Raw genomic sequence first — 26,638 nt, forward strand, 5'->3', positions numbered from 1 at the left:
GGATAGGGCGATGCTGCCGGGAGGGAGTGGAAGGTCTGTTGCGGCGGGTGTGGTAGAGGAGGGGGCTGGTCCGGGTGGGAGCGGGACGGGGATTGGCCCCTCCCGGGACAAGACCCCTGCGGCCCCGGCTCCGGCCCCTGTGGCAGTGGGGCGGCTGCTCCCGTAGAAGTGGGTTAAGCAGTGAGCGGAGGGGCTGTGCCCCGGGGCACCAGGCATCCCGCCATCAGGGGCGGAGGTGGATGAAGATTTATTGGGGCCCTTGGGCTCCAAGAACAGTTGGGTCCCGCACACCCTGGGGGCCCAGGGGCCCCAGAGCTGGGGGGAGGCCCAAGGGGGCCGTGCCCGCCCACTCTTTAACATGGACGTAGTAGCCTCAGGCATGCACGGTGCCGTGGTGGCATGGGCATAGTGGGGGGGGGGCAGTCCCCCCCCCCCCGTTGCAAGCCTCGGGCCAGAGGCGACAGGAGGAGCGGTGCCACACGTGGTTGCTGCCTCAGGTACAAAGCCCAGACGGCAGCTGGTGGGGGCAGCCTGCCAGCGGGAGTGGGCACAGGCACTGAGCAAGCTCAGGTGTGCAGAGGCCGCTGAGGCCAGGCCAGTAGTTGCAGAAGCTCTCCCTGCCTGTGACCTTCCTAAGGCTCCCCAGCTCCTCCTCCTAGGCCAGGCAGGACCACCTTTCCTCGCAGAGCATGTCTACAGGCTCTGGGGAGGGAGTAGGAGGCAGGACCAGAGCCCTTGCCCCTGGGTCCCATTGGCAATAGCATGCCCGGGGGGTGGGTACACAGGCCAGGGGCTGCTCTGGGGCACTCTGGCCCCTGCTCAGGACAGATGGAGGGTCCAGGGCTCCCCACAGCAGGCCAGGCTCCCTGGGTGGCTCTTACCACTGCCTGGTTCCAGTTTCTGGCCTGGCCAGGGGGTGGGGTCTTGGAGGGAAGAGGAGGAGCAGGGCCACAGTTCCAGTGTGATGGCCTCCCCTTTCTACCCAGGTTCTGATGCTCCTGTGCAGGCCCTCAAATTGACTGAGGCCCCTGGGCCCATGTCTCATGAGCCTGGGCGTTAATCCATCATTGATTAGGGGATTTACCTTATATATACAACGATACACCCCATTCCCCCTCAGGAAAAGTAGTGTCCTGATTTTTCACACTTGCTATCTGATCATCCTAGGTGTTCCAGATCAGGGGTCTCCTCCCACTGGGTCAGTTTTTAACCCTTCCACTGAGGTGCTGGCAGTCTGAGCCCGGGGGTGCCTTTGAGGCAGAAGACTGCAAGTGTGACGTGTGAGTGGACCAAAGGCGGGGCCTAATCCAAGTCCCCTTAAAGTCAATGGAAGATTTGCCACTGACTGCAGCAGGAGTTGCATCTGCTCGATAAAGCTGCTCAATCTGTCACCTCATGCTGCTTTTTGTTCTGTGAGCACCCGCATACATATTAAAATCTCATTTGTTTTCAGGCTCCCACCTTTCAGGCCCTCAAGGCCCTGGAAGGAGTCTCTGTCAGATTTGGATTTGCAATCTCTAACCTTGCTTTCCAGAGGCTGTGGTTATCTACAGTGCTCCAGTGGAAGAAGAGTAACTGCAGCAAATGGCTTCCTCCACAAATAAGTACACCTATGATCCACTTTGATTTCATTTAACAATAGCATTAAAATACACAACCCTCCCCTGAGTTCTTTTAAAACTAGAGCTCATGGCCTTTCAGACCCATCTGTGATGGCTATCCAGTTTGCGGTCCAATGTAACATTTCAAATGGAGTTCAAGTGCCTTTCAGCTTCAGGTCGAGGGAAATTAAAAAGGAAAAGCATTAAAAGAACAATCCCCAGACTTAGGAACATTGAAATACTATTGCTTAAAGCTGAGGAAAATATTTGATTTGTTGCTATTTTGCCATGTCTGAAAATGACGGGTTGGAAGAAGATATTTGGGAGTACAAATCCGTTCGGAAACCAAAGTCATTATATCAAAATAATAATTCAGTGAACATCTCTACATCTATGCAGAAAGCAAATGATGGGAAGTGCAAATCAAAAGGAAGTGGAGGTAGGAATAATAAAAAGGTATTTGAAAACAAGGACAAGTCTAAGAAAAGCGAACAGGGACCAAGACAGAAAAGTATTCAACCACTTATAAAACCTGACCAGAACTTAAATCTATCTAAAGATGACCATATTGTGCAGTCCCAGGAAAGTGTAACTACGCCAACAAAGCGAAGCAGGACTTGTAACAAAAAACAAACCACACCAAATGCAAGGCCAGTTTATGATGGATACTGCCCAAGCTGCCAGATGCCTTTTTCTTTACTGTTAGCCCAGACACCACGGTGGCATGTTACTGAATGGACACTCAAGGATCCACTGAAAAAGGTAAGGCTCTGGTGAGGAGAAATAGCCCATTCAAATAGATTTTAAAGGTTATTCAAAGAAAGTTGCTTGAAATTTAGGTCATATTTAGTAGTATAGAACCTCACATCAGTTTGAAATCTGAGAGAATTTATAGTATGGTTGGAATGACTATTACAATGTTATTGTTTATCAGCATTATTTTCATATCAGATCTGGGGCTGTCTGATTTCTTTTTCTGAAGCATTGATAAAGATTGAAGGTCCAATCTTTAAAGGTGCTGACTCCCTCTTAGAGGTGTTGCACTCAACTCTCATTGGGTTGAAATAGGAGTTGAAGGTCTTGAGGGTATTGCTTGTTCAGCGTCTCACAGGTTTGAGATCTAAACCACTGACACTTAGGTCTGAATCCATAATGAATTTTTTGCTTCCTTCTGCCACACAGCCCCTCTTCTTGGGGTGGGGAGGAACATTGGCCCACGCTGTTTTCAGATTTTCCAGGATACTTACAAAACTTGGAAGCTGAGATCAAGATTTGAATGCTCGGTCTACCAAAGTCTGGAGATGATATACTTCAGACCTCAGTCCCAGGGCCTGTGTACTTTAGCAACCCTTTTTTGACTGGGTATGCTGTGAGAACACAAGAGATCACAGACTTATTTTGTCTGGGAGGGGTGGGACCCTCTAACATACAGTTTTATGTGATGATACCCAGTGCTTTCATGGGTCTATGGAGACCTTGTAAATCTTCCAGGAACCTAATCTGTGATTTTAATATATCTTTTTCTGTTTGAAAAACAGGAAGTACACAGCCAGGAAACTTTAACTTAAAGTAAAGGCTGCCCCTTTTCTTATATCTTTGTCTTTTATTGAAGGGATGTTTGAAGTCACTGTTGTATTATGAAAATGGAGCCCTTAGCCCTTACATTTGCCTACAATTAAAACTATAAAAAAACTATCTCCCACCTTATTTCCAGCTTTAACGTAACAGCTGTAGAATCTTGCTGTTTGGCACTGATTTATCCACTGATCCTAAAATTCTCAATGGCATTAGGTTAGTAAGACATAGACCTCAACATTTTGTGACAATGTTAAAAAAACAAAAAAAGAGAGACAACTACTGACTATTTCATAAGGTTGAACATAAAAACACTAATTCCTGTGAATAGTTCCAGTGGCATTTTTAAAAATTCATTGTATCCCAACTGACAACTGGGAGGTGGAATGTCAGGTTAATGTGATTCAGAATAGCTCAGGCCTGGCCCTGGCCTCAGACAACTCTGTTTTTAAGGGAAAGCTCTTAACAGCTATGCCATAACATTAATATAAAATCACTGTATGTGTTTGTGCTGAAAATGCCTTTTGACAAGATATTCTGTTTGTTTCTTTAGAGTGTCCTGATGGTCTAATGTGCACTTCCACTATTCCATCGCACTACAAGCGCTATACCCATTTCATACTTGCTACAAGCAGAGCAGGGGATTATCTTGTCAGCTCTTCAACATATAGCCCAGAGAGAAAGTTCACGTGCTCTGATGCTGCTAACTCAAGCTGTTTCCCAGGCCTTGTGGATGGAACCTTGCAGTGTGAGAAATTGACCAGGAATGTAAGAAATGCCCCAAATGAGGATCATACATTGTTGATACAGAGTTCAACACAAGCAAAATCTCCAAATGTAACCAATGTAACTACTGTGTCTTCCACAAACATTCTAAAGCTCCAACAGACTCTTCCACTTACACAGTCTGCAGATGATAATGGCCAGCTTGAGTCTTTGGAGTTTCCATTTTCTCAAGGAAGCGAAGCTAGTGGAGATCTGGATAGTCAGAATGACTCAAACCAGTTAAAGCTGCTACTTCCAGAAGCTGACTTCAGTGACTGTGAAATTTCCTACTCCCCACTTAATACTGATGAGGAAAATGAAGAGGAAACAGAGGAGGAGGAGGAGGAGAAAGTAAAAAAATCACAAAAGAGATTATTTCACACCCAGAACTCTGAAGATGAGAGCACCAAAAAGGAGGAATCTAGCTGTATGTTGTGTACTAAATTGGATTGTTCTCCACTTCAGCAAGTACACAGGTATGGCTGCCTTAAAATAGGTGGTTTCATAATACAAAATGAACCTTGTGAAGTATTGAATGGACTGAGTAGTTCAGATGGTTTTGTTAAACCTGTTTCTCAGGAGCACATGAACAGCATGTTCTCTAATTCAGGAAGTGCTGCTAATCAGTTAAAACACCCACAAGGGGAACTACCTGCACAATCCTCTCTTTCCCTTAATTATGATATAACTAAGAAGGAATTTGATTGGCCAATATTCAGTGCCTCTGTTTCTAATACAGGTAATTTGGAGGTAAAAGATTTTAATGCTTGCCATTTGGATTATGCAAACTTGGCTGTGAGTGATCCATCATTGCCCTTGAAAGTCAAAGAAGAAGGTGGTAGATCTCTTCTGTCAAGGCAAAGTGAAGTTTCGAAGGAACCTAGTAATTTCCTAATCAATAGAAATAAAATGACTACTAACACAAGTGGAACTACATTATACCAGAAGAGTTCACAGCCAGTAATAGAGGAAGAAGGAAGGCTTCCTAATACAGCGGCTGTACCCCTTCCCAGTACAATCTCTCAAATGCTGCCATCTGTTTCTGTTGCAAATATGAAAGCCAAATCTATTTCAGCCAAAGAACTGAAACAAATGGACATTGGTATTTTCTTTGGGTTAAAACCCAAAGCAAAAGAAGAGAACAAAGGAAAGAAACATTTTGGTGAGGGAACACAGGCCTCAAGTCCTGTAACTCCCATTGGAAAGAGGCCCAGACAACAAAAGAGGAAAGCTGAAGGGTCTGTGGGGGACATAGATGCAGTCACAGAAAGTTCAAATAAAAATGGAGTCTGTGTAGATACAACATCTGGTGGGAAGCGAAGTTGGAGAAAAAAATTTAGAGAATCATCTTCTACAGAAGAAGGAACAAAAAACAGAAAGTGTCCCTTTTATAAGAAGATACCAGGTGAGATGTAATTGTGACTTTTAATTGTAATAGTTGATTTTAGAACTGTCTAGTGGATATAGCTCTTTCCCATTTTAATAGGAGGCTTTTTTATTCTGTTCCATTGCAAAAACCTTTTAGGCCTCAATCCTTTAATGATTTCCACTTGGGTGGACCCCCTTTGAAGTTAGTAGGATTCAGGGCCATAGACATTTACAAGATTACAGCGGCTCATTCTATGACTGAGCAGCAATGAAAGAAGGAAATAATTTTGTAAAAATATAATCTTTTAAAGATAGTGCTAGAAGAATAAACGTTTTGACTTAAATTATGTTTTACAGGGCACGTAGCCTAAGGGGGAGATTTTTAAAAGCATCTAGGGGATTTAGGAGCACAGGTCCCATGAAAGTGAGACATGCTCCTAAATCCTGTAGGTATCTTTTCAAATCTCTCAACTAATGTTTGCCTTGTCTAATTCATCACTTGTAACTTTTATATAACTTATTTTGAAGCCATAAGAAAGGTTGGCTAATAGCCATTTATAGAACAAAATGTTTGTCACTCTTGTAATTACTTTACCATAGACCACGTATACTAATTGAGCTTCATTTTGTGTTTAAGGTATAGTATTACACTAGAATGGTATTCTCCAGTGTCAATTAGTAGCGTTCTTAAAAAATACTTTCTAAAGCTAAAGGAACAGCTCAGAATTTACCAAAATCTTTTCAAATAATTATCCAAAGTATAAGGAAGACTGATCAATAGTTTGAAAAGGTTAAACTTCACAGATTTCAGATCACCAACAGAGGATCATCTTAGTTGTGCTTTTTGATTCTGGAATCCTGGATAAAGATACAAGGAAGATGGGAGTTGGGGTAGTAAATGTAAAATAAGCATGTAGCCTACTGTCCGTGACCTTGATCCCGCAACCTGATGCATGCAGGTAGACCCTTAAGCTTGAATGGAGCCCCATGATATCAGTTTAGTCCTGAGGATCCTCTGCATGTATCAGTCTGGAGGATCGGGCCCCATATCTACAGTATAATTGTCAGTTTCTTTGGCTGCCTATCTAGCTTTTGTTTTGAACCACATCCATTTTATTTGAAATATTTCTGAATTTATTTTCTATAATGTTTTCAAATAACTTGGAAATGTACTTTTCAAATGGTTACACCTTAATGGGTTGAATGGCATGGGAGCAATTGTATGAAATGTTTGGCAATTTTTGGAATATATAACTAAATTTAAAGAAAATGTCTACCAATAAATTTGATAGTTTTTTTACATTATTGATTTCTCATTTGCAGAGAATAGAGAAGACTCCTTACATCTGTTTTTATCATGAGAAATAATAACTCATTTCAATATATAATACCAAATCTGTGATATATAACCATCAGCAGATGGAGATTTTTTAAGAACCCAGGTCAATTGCCTGCTAATTGTAGTAACATTTAGCAAGAGTGTTATATGTATGGAACTGGCATGGTGCAAAATGGAAGTGAAATACATAATCAGTGCTTTGGGCAGCTTGCACTGTGTAAGCATTTCAGAAATGCCATTTTGAATACAAATGTCTGTTTACTCAGTTTATCAGGTATAATTGAATAGGATGGCAGATGAACGACAGGTATTTATTTGGGAGGAATATGTCGATGTTTGTATTTGAAGATTGTTTAGTTTGCTCAGTTATGACTTTAATCAGTGAAGCTATCTCTCTCCTTCCTGTTTGGATAATGTCTGCAAGCTGCATTTGTTCTCACATTCAGCAAAAAATGAGTATACTATTTTAATGCATTTTCTGCTTAAAAGAAAAGAAAATCTGACCAGTAACTGGCTGTAGCTACTCCATTCATATTATTTGACTTGCTTCTGTTGTATTTATGTTGTAGGAACTGGTTTTACAGTTGATGCATTTCAGTATGGAGAAATCGAAGGCTGCGTAGCCTATTTCCTCACTCATTTCCATTCTGATCATTATACTGGCCTAACAAAAAAATTTACATTTCCAATCTATTGTAATAAGGTAAGATTTCCTAGGGTTACTTGATAATTACCAAATCAGTATGCAACTATGAATGAAAACCAAAAGAATACAGTGTTCAGATTCTATGGATATAGAACCAGAACCTCTGCTGTGGCTGAGGAGCATTTGGCATGGCGAATTTGGGTAAAGGAACCCTTCACTCCCTCATGAGGTGATTCTGTATCAGGCTAGTATCCCAGAGGCTGCTGTAACTAGTACCGGTTGCTAACAGCCCCAAAGAGCTGTTTTAGTAGTGATGGATCAGACAGATGTAAGGAAGTCCTTATTAGATCCTCTTTCTTGAGCCAGCTGCAAGGAAGTACGTGAGGGGACTAGAGGCTCTCCCCCTACCCAGGAGTTTCTGTAACCCAGATATAGCAGATGTTCTAAGACGCTGGAGCACAGGCCAGTGTTGTAGCCATACTCTTTTATAATGCACATATTGTGCTCTGTGGCTTTGAGATTCTTCTAAATATTTACAATATAATCTAATAAAATTAAATAATAATTAGAAATTCCACAATGCTTATATCTTTAAAGAATCTTACGCACCATCCCTGTGATATAAACAAGTATAGAGATTGGCATGTGGAGGCATAAAGATGACTTTTCCTGCAGGCACGCAGAAAGTCTATTGTAGAGTCAGGAATAGAACTTAGAACTTTCTGGCTCCTAGTCTCAGGCTTTAAACACCAGAGATGCTACCTCTGTTTGTAAAGGTCCTTGCCATAACTTTAGCCATACTGTGTGGTATTTATGCTTGGGTTTTTACCTGCTGGCACTATTAGAAAAATGACTTTTTTAAAAAAAACCCTGAGCATTAAAATAGTGAACTTTGTTCCCATTAATTGTTTTTCTCTGAAATGTTTAGATGTTTTTCTTTGTCTTTCTACGTTAACTATCAGGTAAAGCACATGGGGTTGACGTGGTCTTTTTGTTTGTTGCCTCAGAGTATGTCTACACTAGAATATGTCTGTGTATATAAGGTTGACTTACAGCCACCACAGTAATTACTGCTCTGGTGCATGTCCATACTACCGTCCTTGGGTTTGTGGTGCGTGTCCTCACCAGGAGTTCTTCTACCAATCTAAGAAGGGCAGTGTGGGGAGCTGAGAGCCCGGTCTCTCACCTCTGTTGGCAGCTCCCTACAGGGAGCCCGGCTGCTCCACAGGCTCCTGGGCTCCCGGTGGACTGCCCCCCACTTCCATTTCCTGTTCCCCACTGGAAGTGGGGGAAGCCTCCTGGGGCTTCTCTCCTCCCTGCCAGGGGTCATGGGAAGCTGCCCGTGGCTTCTTGCCCCTGGAGAGCAGGATCCATCTGCCCCAGCTTTTCGGCCTGCTCCCCACTGGGAGCTGAGCAGCTTTGTCAATTTCACGTCTTGGCTCCCAGCTGGGAGGAGGGTTGGAAGCTGCCAGGGCTTCTTGCCCTGGCTCCTAGCTTGGAGCAGGGTCCATTCTCCTACCCTGAAATTGACAAGACACCAATGTAAGGGTCGCAGTGTCTACCCAGATACTGTGTCGCCCTGACTACACCGACATAAGCCTTATGCCTCTTGTGGAGGTGGAGTTATGATGTCAATGTAATAGGGTACTTACATCGGCGGGAGGAAGGCTGTAGTGTAGATACTAACATAATTAGGTCAACATAAGCTGCCGTATGTCAACCTAACTATGTAGTGTAGACCAGCCCTTAGTACTAAACTCTTTTTCTTTTTCAGATAACTGGCAACTTGGTGAAGAGTAAACTTCGAGTGCAAGAACAGTATGTCCATACATTGCCAATGGAAACAGAGTGTATAGTGAATGGAATCAAAGTGATCTTGCTTGATGCCAATCAGTATGTATCTTTGCAGCTGAATTATATACATCATTTACAAATAGTGAATGTCAAAGATAAGTTATTGTTTAGAAGTGGTTTATACTGTCATGATTTTTTGGCTTCAGTGGATCTGGAAGACTAAGGATACATTTTTTTAAAGCACTTAAGTGATTTTAAAAGTGCTTAAGTGATTTAGGAGCATAAATGTTGTTTTCAAAAGTGAGTTAGGGACATAGGAGGGTAAATCTTATTGAATGCCAATAAGACTTAGTCTTCTAAGTGCCAAAGTTACTTTTAAGAATGGGAATTAGGCTCCTTTGAAAATTTTACCCTAAAAATATTTTGTGCATTTGTAATAAGCTCATCACCAAGATATCTAGATGCTAGTGTTAGTGTGCTTTAATTTTCACATTTCTTTACAGACATTAATCCTGACTGATACTTAGAACACCTCTCTGAAGTAGGTAAGAAAATAGAAGCACAGCAAGATTTAGGACTAGGGTTTCCAAAGTCGTCCAGATTCTGAGTGTTTCGGTTTTTAGTGCCCAATGTGAGGCGTGCTGGGCCTTATTCTCAGAGATATTAAGAACTTTACAGTTTGCTGATGACAATGGGCACTTCAGATAGTGAAAATCAGGCCCACGAGGTCTCAAGCTGGACACAGAAATCATTTGACAGTTTGAAAATTTGGCTCTAAAAAGACCTGATATTGCTCCCATTGAAATCTTTGGCAAAGCTTTTATTAAATTCAGTGGTGCAGGGCCAGACCTTAACTGCCCAAGGCCATGTAGACAGTCTATGGTAATGTCCGGATTAGAATTCAGTAGCTCCTGGCTTTCAGTCCTGAGTACTGATCATTTTGCCTTTTGGCACCTTATTGGTGTATTGCATAAAAGTCCTCTCTTTTTAGTATATAAATTTAAATGCAGAATTCTGTTGCAGCTGGTTTGAATAATACTTATCTTAGGAGTTGTTTATAGTTTGAGAGATAAGATTCCGAGAAAGTCCTTTGAAAATGCTTGCTGGGAATGAAAGAAGCCTTGTAGCTTATGTAATTTGGACATTTTTCAGTTTTTCCTTTCCCCTGCATTTTAAAAGGAATATAAACTATAGGTATAAAGTTCAAGTTTTTGGAGCACTTACCATCTCTGTCTTCTAAGCTACGATCTATGGCCAGTGCTTCCTTTTTTTTTTTAAACTTTCTGTATATGACTCATGTCCAAAGTACTCTTATTTTGGCTGCCCAGGCTGAGTGTCTGCCCGACAAAACAGACTAACTTTGGTGAGGAGCTGCACTAGTTGCAATGGACTCACTGCAATCACAGCAAACAGGAAATGGTACCTACCCAACAATAAATTCTGGATGCAGAATAATGTTTAAAATCTGCAAAGAGAACTTAAAAAGCAAATATTGCACCAACTCCCACAGCACTGAAGATGGCACCTACAATTATTCAGTTTCTGCTTTTCCTAAATCATAACAATGCCTCTTCTTTCCCCAGCCTGCCATTTCCCCTTTATTTAAAATTCATATTGGACCAGAGAGACTGATAAACGTAAAAAGATGAGCTTGGAGTATCTTTTGTGCCACATGTGCTGGAAGAATGATCAACACAAAAGGCAGCCAATGCTTTATTAGTCGTTTAGGTGTAGTTGTTGTTCTCCCACAGTCCATCTAACCTAAAAATTGTAGTCTATTAATAGGACTTAAACAGGAGTTTATTTTTTTAGCTTCACTGGAATTGGAAGATGAAAGAAACTTTGCACTTAAATAGCACTTCACAACTTCAAAATCCTGTGTAGATATTAATCTTCCAACAGCACTGTGGGCAGTCATCATCCTCATTTTTCAGATGAGGAAACTGAGACACAGTTTGAGAGGTGGTTGCTTGTTTGTGGTCGCGAGACAAGTAGGTGGCATAGGTAGCATTAAAAAGCAGGAATTTCTCCGTCTTGATCTGCCGATGCGTGGGGCTGAATATCTGTAATTTACCGTGCTTTATCCCCCCTGCTGCTTGAAAGCAGTATAGTTTGTGTGGTAATGGATGTCACTTTGGAAATAAGAATATGTTGTGGGTTGTTTTTTTTTTCTTTTCTTTTTTTTTTCCTTTTCCTAGTTGTCCAGGTGCCACAATGATCCTTTTTTGCCTTCCCAATGGAACTGTCATGCTACACACTGGGGACTTCAGGGCAGATCCTTCTATGGAGCGTTGTCCTCTTCTGATCAGTCGAAAGATTCACACCCTGTACTTGGATACTACGTAAGCTAGTATATCCTTCTTTCCTGTCCCAACAACAACTGTGTCCAATAATAGTACTTTATAGCTAAAAAAATTAATATGAGTGTTTTGATACCACTCATCAGAGCTAAGTGAGTATGTAAAGAAATAAGGTATTTGTTAAAAGGCCATTTGCATAATGTCTGTTGACTTTATACAAATAGGGATATAATAATTGTGTGTGGCATAAAGGTTTTTGCAGTATTCATTTGAGATGGCCAAATTAATCATAAGTGGTATTCAATTGTGAGTGCCATTTGTCCCTGTAAAAGTAGAGGTTTATGAAATTGAAACTGGCTTTCTATGGGTCAGGCCCTTAATGCAAGAAACAAACATTCAAACAGTGAAAGGCTGCTCAGTGTTGGGGTCAGTTGTCCAATTTTTCATTAGACCTTTTTTTGATTCATCCATGTGAAACTGTTTTTCAATACATGATGACTAATACCCAGTTGCAGTGCTTTTGTTTTCTGACCCATATTCTATTACTGTGAATGAATAATGCCTTGTATGACAATTATGTGCATGCCAAAAAATAATAGACCTATGGATGTAATTAGTATGTGACTATTTATAAAAATAGTACTCAAAAGAGGGAAAGATTTCACTAGTCATAGTGTCAGATGAGTGAATATTGGCAGTGTTCTTAAATATGCATATAGACAAGAGTGTACATTGTATAACTTAAAATGTATTTATTGAAAAAGATTAAAGTTTAATCTTAAAAAAATTACCATATGTCGCCATGATTTTTAATAAGTAAATAATAAGTTGAATTGATATTGACGAATAACTTGGCTTTCTCTTCCTTCTGTCATTGTTGTGTGCAGTTTCTGACAAAGCCTATTTATAAAGTAGGATGCCTCCTGTATTCTGTTCTGTTACATATTCATATCCAATTTCCATTTATTAGATACTGCAGTCCTGAATATACTTTTCCTTCTCAACAAGAGGTTATCCAGTTTGCTATCAACACTGCCTTTGAGACAGTAACTCTAAACCCACGTACATTGGTCGTTTGTGGAACCTATTCCATTGGAAAAGAAAAGGTCTTTCTAGGTGTGTAAATGGACATATCAAATCAAAATGAATATATGCATATCTGAATCAACGTAAAGTGAGCTTTTCCTTAAAGTATGTGTGAAGGTAGCTTAGGCTGAACAGTTAGATTTTGTGTATAGCAAAAGAAAGTATGGCTGTTAACTCACGCGATTAACTCAAAAAAATTAATCGCAATTAATTGCACTGTCAAACAATAGAATACCAACTGGAATTTTTTAACTATTTTTGAATGTTTTTCTACATTTTCAAATATATTGACTTAAATTACAACACAGAATTCAAAGTGTACAGAGCTCACGTTATATTATTTTTATTACAAATATTTGCACTGTAGAAAATGATAAACAAAAGAAATAGTATTTTTCAGTTCACCTCATATAAGTACCATAATGCAATCTCTTTATTGTGTAAGTGCAACTTAAAAAAAAAATCTACATTTGTTTTACATAACTGCACTCAAAAACCAAACAATGTAAAATTTTAGAGCCTACAAATCCACTCAGTCCTACTACTTGTCAGCCAGTTGCTAAGGCACACAAGTGTGTTTACATTTATGGGAGATAATGCGGCCAGCTTCTCATTTACAATATCATCAGAAAGTGAGAACAGGTGTTCGCATGGCACTTTTGTAGCTGGCATTGCAAGGTATTTACGTGCCAGATACGCTAAACATTCATATGTCTTTTCGTGCTTCGGCTACCATTCCAGAGGACGTGTTTCCATGCTGATTGCACTCGTTAAAAAGTAATGCGTTAATTAAATTTTGACTGAACTCCTTGCGGGGGTAATAGTATGTCTCCTGCTCTGTTTTACCTGCATTCTGCCATGTATTTCATATTATAGCAGTCTCAGATGATGACCCAGCACATGTTCATTTTAAGGACACTTACCTGCAGATCTGACAAAACAAAGGTACCAATGTGAGATTTCTAAAGATAGCTACAGCACTCGCCCCAATGTTTAAGAATCTGAAGTGCCTTCCAAAATCTGAGAGGGACAAGGTGTGGTGCATGCTTTCAGATGTCTTAAAAGTGCAACACTCGGATGCAGAAACTACAGAACCCAAACCATCAAAAAAGAAAATCAGCTTTCTGCTGGCATCTGACTCAGATGATGAAAGTGAACATGCGTCAGTCTGCACTGCTTTGGATAGTTATTGAGCAGAACCCATCATCAGCATGGACGCATATCCTCTGGAATGGCGGTTGAAGATGAAGGGACATATGAATCTTTATCGCATCTGGCACGTAAATATCTTGCAGTGCCAGCTACAACAGTGCCATGCAAACGCCTGTTGTCACTTTCAGGTGACACTGTAAACAAGAAACGGGCAGCATTATCTCCTGCAAATGTAAACTAACTTGTTTGTCTGAGTGACTGGCTGAACAAGAAGTAGGACTGAATAGACTTGTAGGCTGTAAAGTTTTACATTCTTTTATTTTTGAATGCAGTTATTTTTTTGTACATAATTCTACATTTGTAAGTTCAACTTTCATGATAAAGAGATTGCATTACAGTGCTTGTATTAGGTGAATTGAAAAATCCTATTTCTTTTGTTATTTTACAGTGCAAATACTTGTAATCAAAAATGTAAAATTAGCACTGTACACTTTGTATTCTGTGATATAATTGAAATCAGTATATTTGAAAATGTAGAAAACATCCAAAAATATTTAAATAAATGGTATTCTATTATTGTTTAACAGTGCGATTAATCACGATTAATTTTTTTAATTGCTTGACAGCCCTAAGAGAAAGTAAATTTTAAAATCTAATATTAATTTTTTTAAATGTCAGGAAGTTTTAAAAATTCAATTAAAAACTAGTTTATGATTGAAACATTCACCTGCCGTGTTTGCAAAGTTAACCAAACCATATTGTGCCATTGCATAGAATGCACAAAGTGACTACACACAGAAAGTGAAATTAAGCAATCTAATTTAACCATAGCAAGTGAAGTGCCAATAGTTTACTTTAAAAAACAAAAACAAACCAGCATCACTGGTGAGATTATAAAATTTGTTTTCAATTTTAATAATCTCAAGTGCTATTAGTAACACAGTGAAAGAAATGTAATTATTTTTAAATTTCAATTCTATTAACACTTATTTCCAAGGGCGATATTATGTATTTCCCTGTAAAATGGAAGCAAGTCATACAAATGAACTATTTATTAAAAACATTCCCAGCAGCTCACTGCTTCTTTCTGCTGTTTTCTGTCTTTAATTCAGCCTGTTGTGTCCCAGGCTTAAATCAGCACAGTGATTACCAGACTGTACTTTCGAGAGCAGAAGCCATGCAACATTCATACTTTTTAAAAGATTTTCAAAGTCATTGGTACTAGAATTTCTCTCACTGAAATTCAGGCCATCATTAACATGGGTTGTTTGTCCCTTCTTCAGAACTGTACCAGGTTCTAGTGTCTTAGAAAGAAATGTCAGTTTGCTCCCTTGAACATCAATATATTATTGAGGAGGTATGATTTGTAACCTATTAATAGACTTTTACTTCTCCTCTCTCTGCAAATAATTCTGAAGCTACTGTACAGCAATCAGTGTTTGCCAACAGTTATCACAGTTCTCCTCTATATATTTTAGAATATGAAATAGCTTTGTTGGCAAGCATGGATTTTTGTAATGATAACCAGTGAATCAGTGAGATGATCAGGAACATCTCGGAAACAACAATGGAAATCTTTATTATTTGCAAACTTTGTCTTCATTATGTCTGATCTTTTCCCTTTCACCCTACAGCAATTGCTCAAGTTCTGGGCTCTAAAGTGAGCATGTCCCAAGATAAATACAAAATGCTGCAGTGCTTGGAATCAGCAGCTGTTAATTCCCTCATCACCATGGACTGGAACAATACTTTGCTTCACCTTCTTCCCATGATGCAAATTAATTTTAGGGTAAGTGTAGAAAATATCATCTGCACCTGTTGGCTAACCTTAGCCTGGATGATATAACAGCAATAGGGTACCTTTGGTGCTTTTTGCCACCTGTCAGATCATATTTATTTAGCAATGTTTTGACATATAGCAACACATTGAAAATGAGATGCAATTAAACATTAATAACAGGCTCCAAACATAATGCACAGAAAGTGTAATTTCACTCTAATGTAGTGTTCATGGAACAAGATTAGATGAGACTTGTTCAAAGGCTTGCCATTTGTGGCCTTTTTTTGAAGTAGGTTTTATTTAATGATTGCAGGATCTCTCCTATTAACAATTAATATACTGGGACACTTAGTCCTGGCTTCTCTCTTTCCATTAATTTGTGTGTTGTAAAAAAGGACTGAAGGGGTTCTCTTCCTCAAACTTCCTCTCTTTTTAGGCAGTTAATAGAAGGGATATTGTCAACTTGACATCATCAAAAGTTTTAATCTTGTGTTTAAAAAAAAGGTCATTTCAGCTATGACACATGCCCCTGAGTCCACTGCTAGTTTTTATGGCTTTACATTCACCTTTCCTCATTTTAGACAGTTTTTCTTTCCTCTGTTGCTGTGTGGAAGACCTGCACAAACTACAGAAGGAAATGGACTATATGAGAAACAGTGAAACTGACACAGAATGTAGTTAAAAGAACATCATGATCAAACTGAAGAAGAAATAGATTCCCGTCTTTCAGTTATAAGAATATCAGGTGTTACTTGTAACAATAGTAAGTAAAAGGATTTTAGACAGAAGTGTGTTTTATTTTTTGTGAAGTTGACTTTTGTGTACAAGTTTTATACAAGGGAATCAAGTGCCATGTGTTTGTTCTGAAATGAAGCCTGAGATCATATCATAAGTATTCATAGATGATGGAAGGGATAAACATGTTTTTATTTTAGTTTTATTTTAGTTTTTAAAAGCTTCATTCCCCCTTCTTATTTAAAAGCTAGAATATTGACTCCCATAAAAAGCAGATTAAAGGTGAGTTTATAGGTTTTTGTTGATTTTACCAGAGTATGTAGGTTGAGGGGGAATGGGAAAACAGTGCATTTTTGAAATAGATTAGAAAGTGCAGAGCAACAACAGGCAATCAACACAACAGGGAGGAGCTCTCTATTTGTTGTATGCTAATTGAGATACATTGCACCCTTTAATTGTATGAGAAGTTGGTAAATTCTACATTACACCTTAATGTTAGTGTACAGGTATTAAGTTATGTTGACTGAATCTCAGGAAATTTCCATGTCATGAAAGATGCATAGTGTGTAGGCAAATATGTCTAGCCTTTAAACAGGACAATACTAAAAAAGAAATAAAAACAGAACAATTGGACCATGTTTAAAGGTGACCTAAAACAAAGAGGAAGTGATGAGGATGCTAATCTGGGTTCGGTTCCTTGCTCTGCCACAGACTACCAGTGTGGGTGGGAGGGATAGCTTAGTGGTTTGAGCATTGGCCTGCTAAACCCAGGGTTGTGAGTTCAATCCTTGAGGGGGCCATTAGGGATCTGGGGCAAAAATTGGGGATTGGTCCTGCTTTGAGCAGGGGGTTGGACTAGATGACCTCCTGAGGTCCCTTCCAACCCTGATATTCTATGACTTAGTCTCTCTCTGCCTCATTCTCTATCTGTAACATGATGATACTGTTGTCAGACCTCAGAGGGGTGTTGTAAGAATAACTACATTAAGACTGAGGTGTTCAAGCTCCAGGGATGGGGGCCATATAAATTGACTTAAGTAGATAGATAGAAACATATGTAGTGCGATAAGTCAGAGGATCTCAACTGGGGGTCTGTGGTCCTTTGGGGGGATGTGAGCAGGTTGCTGGGGGTCCGCCAAAATAAACTAGAGAGCAGGGCCAGCGTTGGGGTCGCTGGGGCCCATGCAGAAAGCCGAAGTCTGAGCCCCTCCACTCAGGGCTGAAGCTGAAGTCCGAGCAACTTAGCTTCATGGGGCCCCCTGTGGTGTGGGGTGCTGGGCAATTACCCTGTTTACTACCCCCCACTGGTGGCCCTGGAGCAGAAAAACAGTTGTTGTGGCACAGGTGGGTCATGAAGTTTTTATTGCCTTTTGGGGGTGCTTCAGAAAGCAAAAGGTTGAGAACCCCTGCTGTAAATTACACTGTGGGGCAGAGGGGAAAGGCCCGGGCTGTACAGGAAAGACAACCAACCAGAAAGTGTAAGAAAAAATGTGTTGAGGGAGAATCTTTTTCACCATCCTTTCTAGATGCTCTTCCTGCTAAAATCCCATCCTTCTGTCCCTTTAGTATGTAAGTTACAGACATGTAATTTTACCATTTCTGTCACCTCAGTGTGGCCTCCAGTTACCATTATGAGGATTACTTTGCCCCCCAAAAAAGAACCATCTAGATCTGCCAGTGTGATAAGTTTTCAGTGAAGCCAATAGCTGGAGTCTGTGTCCGGGTGCCAGTGATGTCATTAAGATGTATGGAGATCACAAACTCATTTGAACAGGTGTTCAATGCTTATGGATGAGCCCATGCAGCATTAACCTGGTGTCTGTTTAGTAAATGTGTGAAAATCAAAAGAACAATATTATAACAATAAATCAGCTAGTATCTGGCAGTCTGTTTTTTGGATTAAGGAATAATAAATAATATGAGTCATTTTTATACAGTATACATTTCTTTACCCAGGTGGTTCTTCCCTCTTTTATTATTTCATGCTCAGCTGAGCAACCTTTGTCATGAATTGCAGACTCGTTACCTGGGAAATCTGGCTACTTGTATGCCCTCATTACTGTCATTTTACAGTCATGTACAACAGATAGAAACACATGTAAACCATACTGTCATTTTAATCAATTTTATCTTTGAACCCATAATGTGAGTTATAGAAATATTATCCCAGTTTTACGTATGGGGAACTGAGAAACAGTTAATTTGCCTAAGATCACACAGGAATTCTCTGACTGAGATGTGAATTGAACACTGGTCTCTGGAGTCCCAATCCAGTCCAGTGCCCTATCCACTAGTCCATCCTATATCAAGATTTCTGGGTCTGCCCCATATCTTGTTTTGATATGCATTTTGTTCAATCCCTAGCCCTATTTAGGGACCAGTCCTGATATTGTTCCTCAGCCCCATTGGTTTCTGATAACTAAAGCTTTGTGCTAGCTCAGAAACCTGCAAAGTCTTTGAAGTCACTAGGGAAATTTGTCTCAGTCAGGAGCTCAGGTTCAGCATTTAATTTATGTTTTGAATCCATCTGTGATCTCAAACATCAGGTGGCTTTTAAGAGATGCATAACATTATTATTATTTATTATGTATTGCAGCAGTGCCTAGAAGCCCCAGTTATGTGCCAGGGCCCCATTGTGCTAGGCACTGTACAGACACATAACAAAAAAACTGTTCTGGCTGCAAAGAGGTTAGTCTTGTCAATTTTAAGGATTGTGCTGCAGTTCTTCTCACTTAGACGGCTAATGCCTCCCCAATAACCTGCTTCCAGGTAAAGAACTGAAAAAGAAGCTCTAAAAATTAAACAGGCTTTTCATGATTGAAGGTTAGGTTAAGGTGATAGCTGATGGTAAAATTGTGCATTTCTGAAGAATACTTCTGAGGTTCCCTGGATCAAAGCTGGATGTCTTTGGCTTTTATTTCCACTCAATCAAGTCAGATTTTGCCTTTTCTCAAACAGTGAATATTTTAAAACTTGCCTGGAACAAAGTTATCCATGAGATGGTACCTGGAGTGGGTTAACAAAAATGAGTTCAGTGTTATGAAAGAGTCTTGCATTCCGTGACTTCCTTCTTCACTCACAGGTCTTCTGAAGCAATCATAGGCACATTCACTTCCTTCCAGAATGCCAGTCTTCTAGTAGACTTCTACAGATATACTAGGAAACATACTTTCTTTTAAATATAATTGTAGGGATAACTGATTATTTCTTTTTGATAAATATTCTGATATTTTGTAGCTGCACTTTGTCAGTCATACAGACTCATGCTCTCTTCACTTTATTCCTCACAGCCCCTTTTTCTAACCTCAAATTGCTTCCTAGTGTTTTTGTTTTCTCTTGTATATCTTACCTTTTTATTCACTCTCCCTGATTCCAAAACTAAAGTAGCAGAAGCATGTGTTGTGATTTTTTTTTTTTAACTTTTGTACATCTGCTTAATTCCAGATTTCAATTTATTTGGCCTCTGCGCCTTCATCCCATGTTGATTTCCAAGAGCAAAATCAAAAAAGGTTCTTTTTTTTTCATTTTGGAAGAAGCTACTTAATTATTTGCCAATATGTAGTTTAGCTCTCCATGTATGGTTTATAGGTGCTACGTTGATTCAGCAGAGAACCTCACTCATCTAAAGACACTTGGCTAATTATAAAAACCAAAGAAATCGCTCTCCTTTTCTCCTAAATAGTGACCAGAGTTTAAAGATTTTTTTAATATCAGCATCTTCAGCCTAGACCTGAAGCAGACAAATATCACTACTCTAAGATTCTGTACTAGTTATGATTATGACCTAATAATAATAGGTCAAGTGGCAGGACTAAGGATCAAAGTAGACTTCTGTGGCTCCAGTGAATCCCAAGCATATCCCTGCCATACTCCCTCCCTTGGGCTCCATGCTTGTTAGCTAAGTTCTGTGCTGTGCAGAGGGTGTGTATCCTTCTCCCTACCTGGGTCCATTCTTCTTTGTACAGTCAATCTGCACTAATGACTATTACAGCATTGAAGGTGGGGGCTGTAACTGCCCCAGTAGAGTGTATATAGAACTTTATGTCTACAAAAGCTTTACATACGTTGAATAACAGTTCTCACAAAAACCCCCAAGCTAGACCAGGAAGGGCAAGTCACATTGCATCAAAGACTGTACCAAAGAAACAAATCTAAACCTGGAAGCAAGCACACCCTTTTTGCCCTATAAATAGCATCCCTGCTTGTTATCCAAGTCAAAGAGTGGAATTCAAATCAATATTCTCTACCTGCAGTTGTTACAGTTACGACTGCTTTCAGCCTGGTACTGGATGAGTGTGGTCAATATTAACTAGTAATTTTGCAACATTTTCTTGAGACCAGTAAAGGAATCAAAGTAAGATATTAAAATACAACTATTTTACAGACATTCTATCAAGTGGAAGCAAGATGTAGGGCTACAGGTTCACATTACGGATGTCCTTTTTCCAAATCCTTTACTATGCAAAGCTTTGTTTTTGAAAGCATAGGAAGAATAAAATAGATTAATTGCTCCAGTAATGCAAATGGATTTGCTGTGTGAAAAGAAAGGGCAAACGGTAATTCAAAGAGACTGGTTACTTCAATGGAATGCTTAGTTTTACTACAAAAAAATGCTGGGGTCATTTAAATACTTATGAATATCTGCTCTTGAATAAGCAAGCTGCACGGAAGTGTTGTTGGGGCTGATTGTAAATTAACCATTTAATCATGTTTGAGCCTTCTCATACCATATGGGATCCATTTGCTCATGCTGCTGCTGACTTCAGCAAAATAGTAGATAACAGGCTGTCATGGTGATCGAAGGAGGTTGATTGAGTAATGAATTATATTTTCTATTTTAAAAGGATGAAGGTTTTGGGGCCGTATTGACTGAGGGTCTGAGGAATTTTAAAAAAGCAGTATGAATATGTTCCTTGTTTAACTCTTTATGAAGAAGCTCTGAAGTTCGCCATGTTCTTGTACGAAGGAAGCCTTTTTCCCCCTAAAAATATTAACATTAAAAGAATTCCCCTTGAATCACACAAACATCTGTTTGTATCAGTGAAATCATGAGACTTTTTCCATTTAAATTCATAGTGGAAGAATTTCAAGGAGTACAAGCTTTCCAGGGCAAGGACTGTGTCTTTATATTCTATATATTTTATATGTTCTATTCATGACTTACCACAATGGGGTGCGACTATAATATACAAGCATTAGGGTGGGATTTTCAGAAGAGTCTAAGGATTTGCCTACGCGGCAGTTAAAAACCCACAGCTGCCCTGTACCAGCTGATTTAGGCTCATGGACTTGGGCTAAGGGGCTGTTTAATTGCAGGGTAAACATTTGGGCTGGAGCCCAGGCTCTAGGACCCAGCGAGGTAGGAAGATCCCAGAGCTTGGGCTGCAGCCTGAGCTCAAACATCTACAACACCATTAAACAGCCCCTTTGTCTAAGCCCCAGGAGCCCACGTCAGCTAGCACAGGCAAGCCGTGGGTATCTTATTGCAGTGTGGACATAACCTACGTGATTTAGAAGCACATTTGACTTTGTCAGACTGAAAATCCCACCCTTAAAAATTAACAGTATGTACCTGATTAATAAACTCGTAACAAAATCTGAGAGCAGGCTAATCTCATAATTGTTCTACTGAATTTTAGTTCATCTCATAATTGTCCTACTAGAACGGCATGTACTGTCCTTGGTTTTTATTAAGACAGGAGGGGCAAGTATAATGCATGTGTCTTATCTTATGAAGAGTGCAGTACGAAATGTCAATCTCCTTAAAAACGAATCATGATGGGCAGATATAGTCCTTTTAGGCTTATGATTGCCATCTTAATGAAACCTAACCTTTTCCACTGTACTAGGTAAATGGAGTCTTTGAAGAATGGCCGTAGCTCCCATTACTGAATAAAGAATGTACTTATTTATTTATGGTCCTTTATTTTCAAATGTGCCTGTCTTGGTAGTTGTGAATATTGCTGTCGAGTGTATACTGGAACCATGGTGCTGCTGGTGGCAGCATTTCACTTCCCTTTCCCCAAACTCTGCAGCGTCTGCTGGTTCAGTTGGTGCTAAATCACAGTTATTCTCTTTTCTTTCAAGCAGTCATTATTTATCTTGTAAAAAGAAAAGGAGTACTTGTGGCACCTTCTTCTTCCTGCTCCTGGCTTGTTGTTAACTGTTCTGAAATCGAAAATCTTGTAGGGCTTTCAGATGGACACGGTGGATATCTACAGTACACAAGTGAAACTGATTTCCTATTTCTGACTTCTCTTTATGCTAATGTAGGATTGAAGATTCCTTACACTTCTTCCTCTCCCTCTTTTACCCTTATTCCTTTGCTAACCCATAAACAAAATTGAAGGCTGCCTCAGGCAAATTATGCGAGTTTCAGGTCAGATCTTTGGAATCAATTGAGTTAAAAGAAGAGAAACTATTCCCTCAGGTCATGTTCAGTTTGGTTTTTGGAAGCATGGTCTAGTGGTCTGAGAAGGGAGGCTCTATACATATCACAGGAAGTGATTTGCTGTGTTGTTTTTTGTGGGTCACTTTCTCTCTCTGAGCATCAGCGTTCCCATCTGTAATATGGAGCTAATAATATTTGTTTGTATTTGTAGAGCATTTTGAGGTCCTTAGCTGAAAAGTGCTATTTAAGTGTAAAGTATTGATCATAACTGTTTTCTAGCCAGCTGGCATTTAAAACAAAAAAAGGGAAAGTGCCTATTAAAGTGTTGTACAGAAATATAGTTTAATCTCCAATGTCTCCCTCTCCAAACCCGAAACCTTTTAGACTATTGGATCATTGTGATTATTGTGGTGTTTAACAGCCTTTATGAATGTGCTGTCTTTTATTAACAGGGCTTGCAAAACCACTTAAGCAAGTTCTCAGAGAAGTTTGACCAAGTTCTGGCTTTCAGGCCCACTGGATGGACATACTCCGATTCGTGTCACGCTCTGGCAGATATCAAACCTCAGACCAGGGGAAAGATCACCATATATGGTACAAGCATTATAAATGGCTCAGTACATTTAATTCTGTGTGGATTGTTTGTATACATTTTATTCTAGCACCTCTTACTGTTCATCATATTATCTACTTATTGGTATCACTTCTGTTAAGAAGCTGAGCAGATAAATGTCTCCAGGATAAGTCTAAGAATTGACCAGTCTGGAACACTGTAAATGCAGATTTTAAATACTGTTTCCTTTAGTGCCCCTCTTTCAAAAAACAGTTTGATCTGATGCTTTAAGACAAACACAGACTCCATGGGTAAAATGCTATTCCCATTGAACTCAATAGGAGTTTTGCCAGGGATTTCAACAGAGCCAGGATTTCCTTCCATATGTGGTTTCATGTGAAAGACCCTGTGCCTGCTGCAGAGCTTCCATAGGTACCAGCCTGTTTCTTCTGTTCTTATTGGTGCAGTCTCTGGCAAACAATTTATGGATGGAGTTAAATCTCCTAGAAAATCTCTCCTCTCGTCACTCAACAAAGTAGCTGGGGTCACTGAATTTGCACTAATGATTGACACTGTAGATTGATCCTAGTTAATCCTTCCAATAATGAAGTCTGGATTTTTACTTGATCCTTGGAGTAAAGTTTAAATCTCCATTTAATTAAAATATTCTTTTTAAGTATTTCTTTGTTTCTTGCAAAAATATTTTTAGTAAGACTTACAGCTAAGCAGACTGCCTGAGGTATCTTTGCATTGTTTTGCTACAGGGATTCCTTACAGTGAACACAGCAGTTACCTAGAAATGAAACGATTTGTCCAGTGGCTGAAGCCACAGAAAATCATTCCCACTGTAAATGTTGGTGACTGGAGAGCCAGAAACATGATGGAAAAGCATTTTAGAGACTGGAAGATGGAGCCTACTGAGCTGAGGGAAGAATGTACGTTCCAAAGCATGTGTGCCGGGGGAGGGATTGAACTACCCAGGAATTTTATCTAGCCTTCCTTTTTCTATGAAGCCTCGTTTGAGAAGAAACAAGCTGCCATTGTCCTGCAAGAGAGAGTACGGTCAGATTCTCCCACAAGTGGGCCTAACTTTCCTGTTTAACCATTAGCCTATTTTCTCCTAGCTTATACTTTCAAAAAAATGGCAAATGTGTCTTTCAGGTTATTTTGGAAAATTATTCAGTGTATTTGCTTTCCACAAAACTATCCAGTAAAACACTTAAGCACTTTCATAAGTTTAAGCACCTGAATAGTCCCACTGACTTCACTGGGACTGCTCAGATGCTTAAAGTTAGGCACATGCTGAAGTGCTGGATACCAGCCTAAGTTTCACTCCTCTTTGCCATCTTTTGCTTGCATGATATGGCTTTAGGATGTTGCAGAGCTCAACGAAAGAAATGGAACCATGATTATTACCAGTGTGTCAGAATTATACATTCTTTCTGATATCAGTCTAATGTCCAGATGTATGACATTGGCCTTTAAAATGGGGAACAGACCATCCCATATTACTAAAGGTACGAGAGGACATTTGAATTAACATGGTATTAAATCATTTAAAAGGAGGTGGAGATTTCAGTCATTTCAGTACCAGATCAAGCATTTCTGAGAAATGACTGTAATGAATGAGGGGATGACATCCGTTTATGTGGCACAATGTAAATTCAGAGAGCAGGTTGTTGCATTGTGAGGCAGAGCTAAGGGTTATAACGCTAATGTTTTCACATATCTGCAAACTTTACACCATAACAGAGGACCAATTTGGGCTGCTAGCAATTAGGCACTTTGTAGAATAATGAATGTTTATAAGGATATTCCCACCCTTGTGTATTTTAACATTCAGTATATGAACATTTTTATAAATCTGTTTTAAATAAAGAATCTAAATTAAGCCTGTTGTTTTTTCTTCAGATAAAGACCTTCACAATTAAGAGGAAGTGAATGTGAGTACATGTTGCAAGGCCAGCCTAACAAGCCGCCTTAATTCAGAATGCCCATTAAAGACACTGTGTGTTACACATGTGCCCTGGGCATGCAAGATTTGTTCCGTACCCTGGGTCATGCAAACATTTATGTACATTTTTAAGCATGCATTTGGTCCCACTGAAGTCCATGAAACTTCTCAGGTGTTTAAAATGAAGCCATGTGCATATTTGCAAGATCAGGTCCTAAGTCTGCACATATAGGCGGGTCTGTCCTCTGCCCCACAGAACGAAGGGAAGCAAATACTAGGAGGTGGCAGTAGCAATATAGGTTTTGCCTGCTGTGCTGTTTTTCCTGAATCCTGCACCATGCTCACATAGTTTAAGAAAGTGACTGTGGGCTTCCACACCAGTATTTTAATTTAAACATCAGAATAAGATCTCATTTCAGGAAAATATATCTAGAAGAAACAACAACAAAAAGCATCATTTATGAAAAATAATCCAGAAAGGTGGTGGATTTTCTTGGGGAAAACATTTCTTTACTGATCTTTGTAAAGATAATCAGACACTTTCCTATAGTAGTGAGCTCTGTGATTTTGATGAGCAAATAGTCTCATAGTTCTCTTTCACAGGGAAATAATATTCCCGTATACGTCTTTTTGTTGAAAAAAGATCTTGGCTACATTACAAATTTTTCAACTAGAAGCAATTACATTTAGATGTACTGGAATGTAGCAGTCAGTTACGTAATTGTATCTACATTAAGCAACTCAAAAATCTGAGATTCTGTCAGGTTTTTACTTTAACCAGTGTTTAGCATTCAGGATTAACCTCAATTAATTGTGAGAATTTCTCTCATCACAAGAGCTACTTAATACCACTGATTAGTAAAGCTTTGTACAGGCATCAGTCCCTGGATTAGGCTAGGCTGCGTTCAGCACAGGAGTGGGAGTCATGAAAGGTGGTTTTCATGCTTCACCCTGATATTGGGGCTGATTTGGTCCCTGACATAACATAGAGCAGCCTCAGAACTTCTCTAATTAGTGTTGGCTGCCAACAGCCCTTAAGCAGATGCTCCACCAACCCAGGAATGACCAGAGCACAGTTTCGCTCTGGCCAGGCTCCCTTCCTTCTGAACATACCCCCTACACCTGGGCTAGAAGCAATGCAAATCGGAGACTGAACTGACACACACAGTTTACTGGGACCTTGTTCGGGCGCGGGAGGGATGTGCTAGGGAGTGGGGCCATGGCTGCAGCACATGAGAGAGAGCTGCCCTAAGTTACACCAGGGCTTTTTGAGCCCTTGGAGCAGCCCAGAATTAGAATGACACAAAGATGGGTTAAAGCTGCTTTTGTCCTCTTCCTCTGGGCTGCACCTAATCTGCTCCCCATCCTGGAGGTGTGGAAGAGAATCTCACCCCCCCGGCGTTGAGATGGTCAGCTATTTGGGGTAGGGATGGTCATCTTATGCTATGCGTTCACAATTACTAGATGAGGTGGACTCTATTGTACTACAAATAATGTGAAGCTATTTAAAATCCAAGCCGCATTTCTCATCAGATTTTTCAATTTGTATATTTTCCAGTGACACTGTGTAAGTAGATAAAAGTATGTTTGTTTTGAGTA

General features: G+C 39.8%; 1 protein-coding gene across 1 annotated transcript; it reads left to right on the top strand.

The window, feature by feature from the left end:
• The first annotated feature begins 46 nt into the window (after positions 1–46).
• DCLRE1A (DNA cross-link repair 1A) lies at positions 47–25,299 on the top strand. Its single transcript, XM_073354313.2, is given in 12 exon segments — positions 47–497; positions 1,168–2,334; positions 2,337–2,363; positions 3,730–5,346; positions 7,218–7,351; positions 9,069–9,187; positions 11,287–11,430; positions 12,359–12,504; positions 15,261–15,415; positions 22,985–23,126; positions 23,850–24,020; positions 24,997–25,299. Coding segments are annotated over 11 exon segments (3,120 nt in total). The 5' UTR covers positions 47–497; positions 1,168–1,889; the 3' UTR covers positions 25,017–25,299.
• Positions 25,300–26,638: the final 1,339 nt, after the last annotated feature.

Source organism: Lepidochelys kempii, chromosome 7, assembly GCF_965140285.1.
Source record: "Lepidochelys kempii isolate rLepKem1 chromosome 7, rLepKem1.hap1, whole genome shotgun sequence".
Classification (NCBI taxonomy): domain Eukaryota; kingdom Metazoa; phylum Chordata; order Testudines; family Cheloniidae; genus Lepidochelys; species Lepidochelys kempii.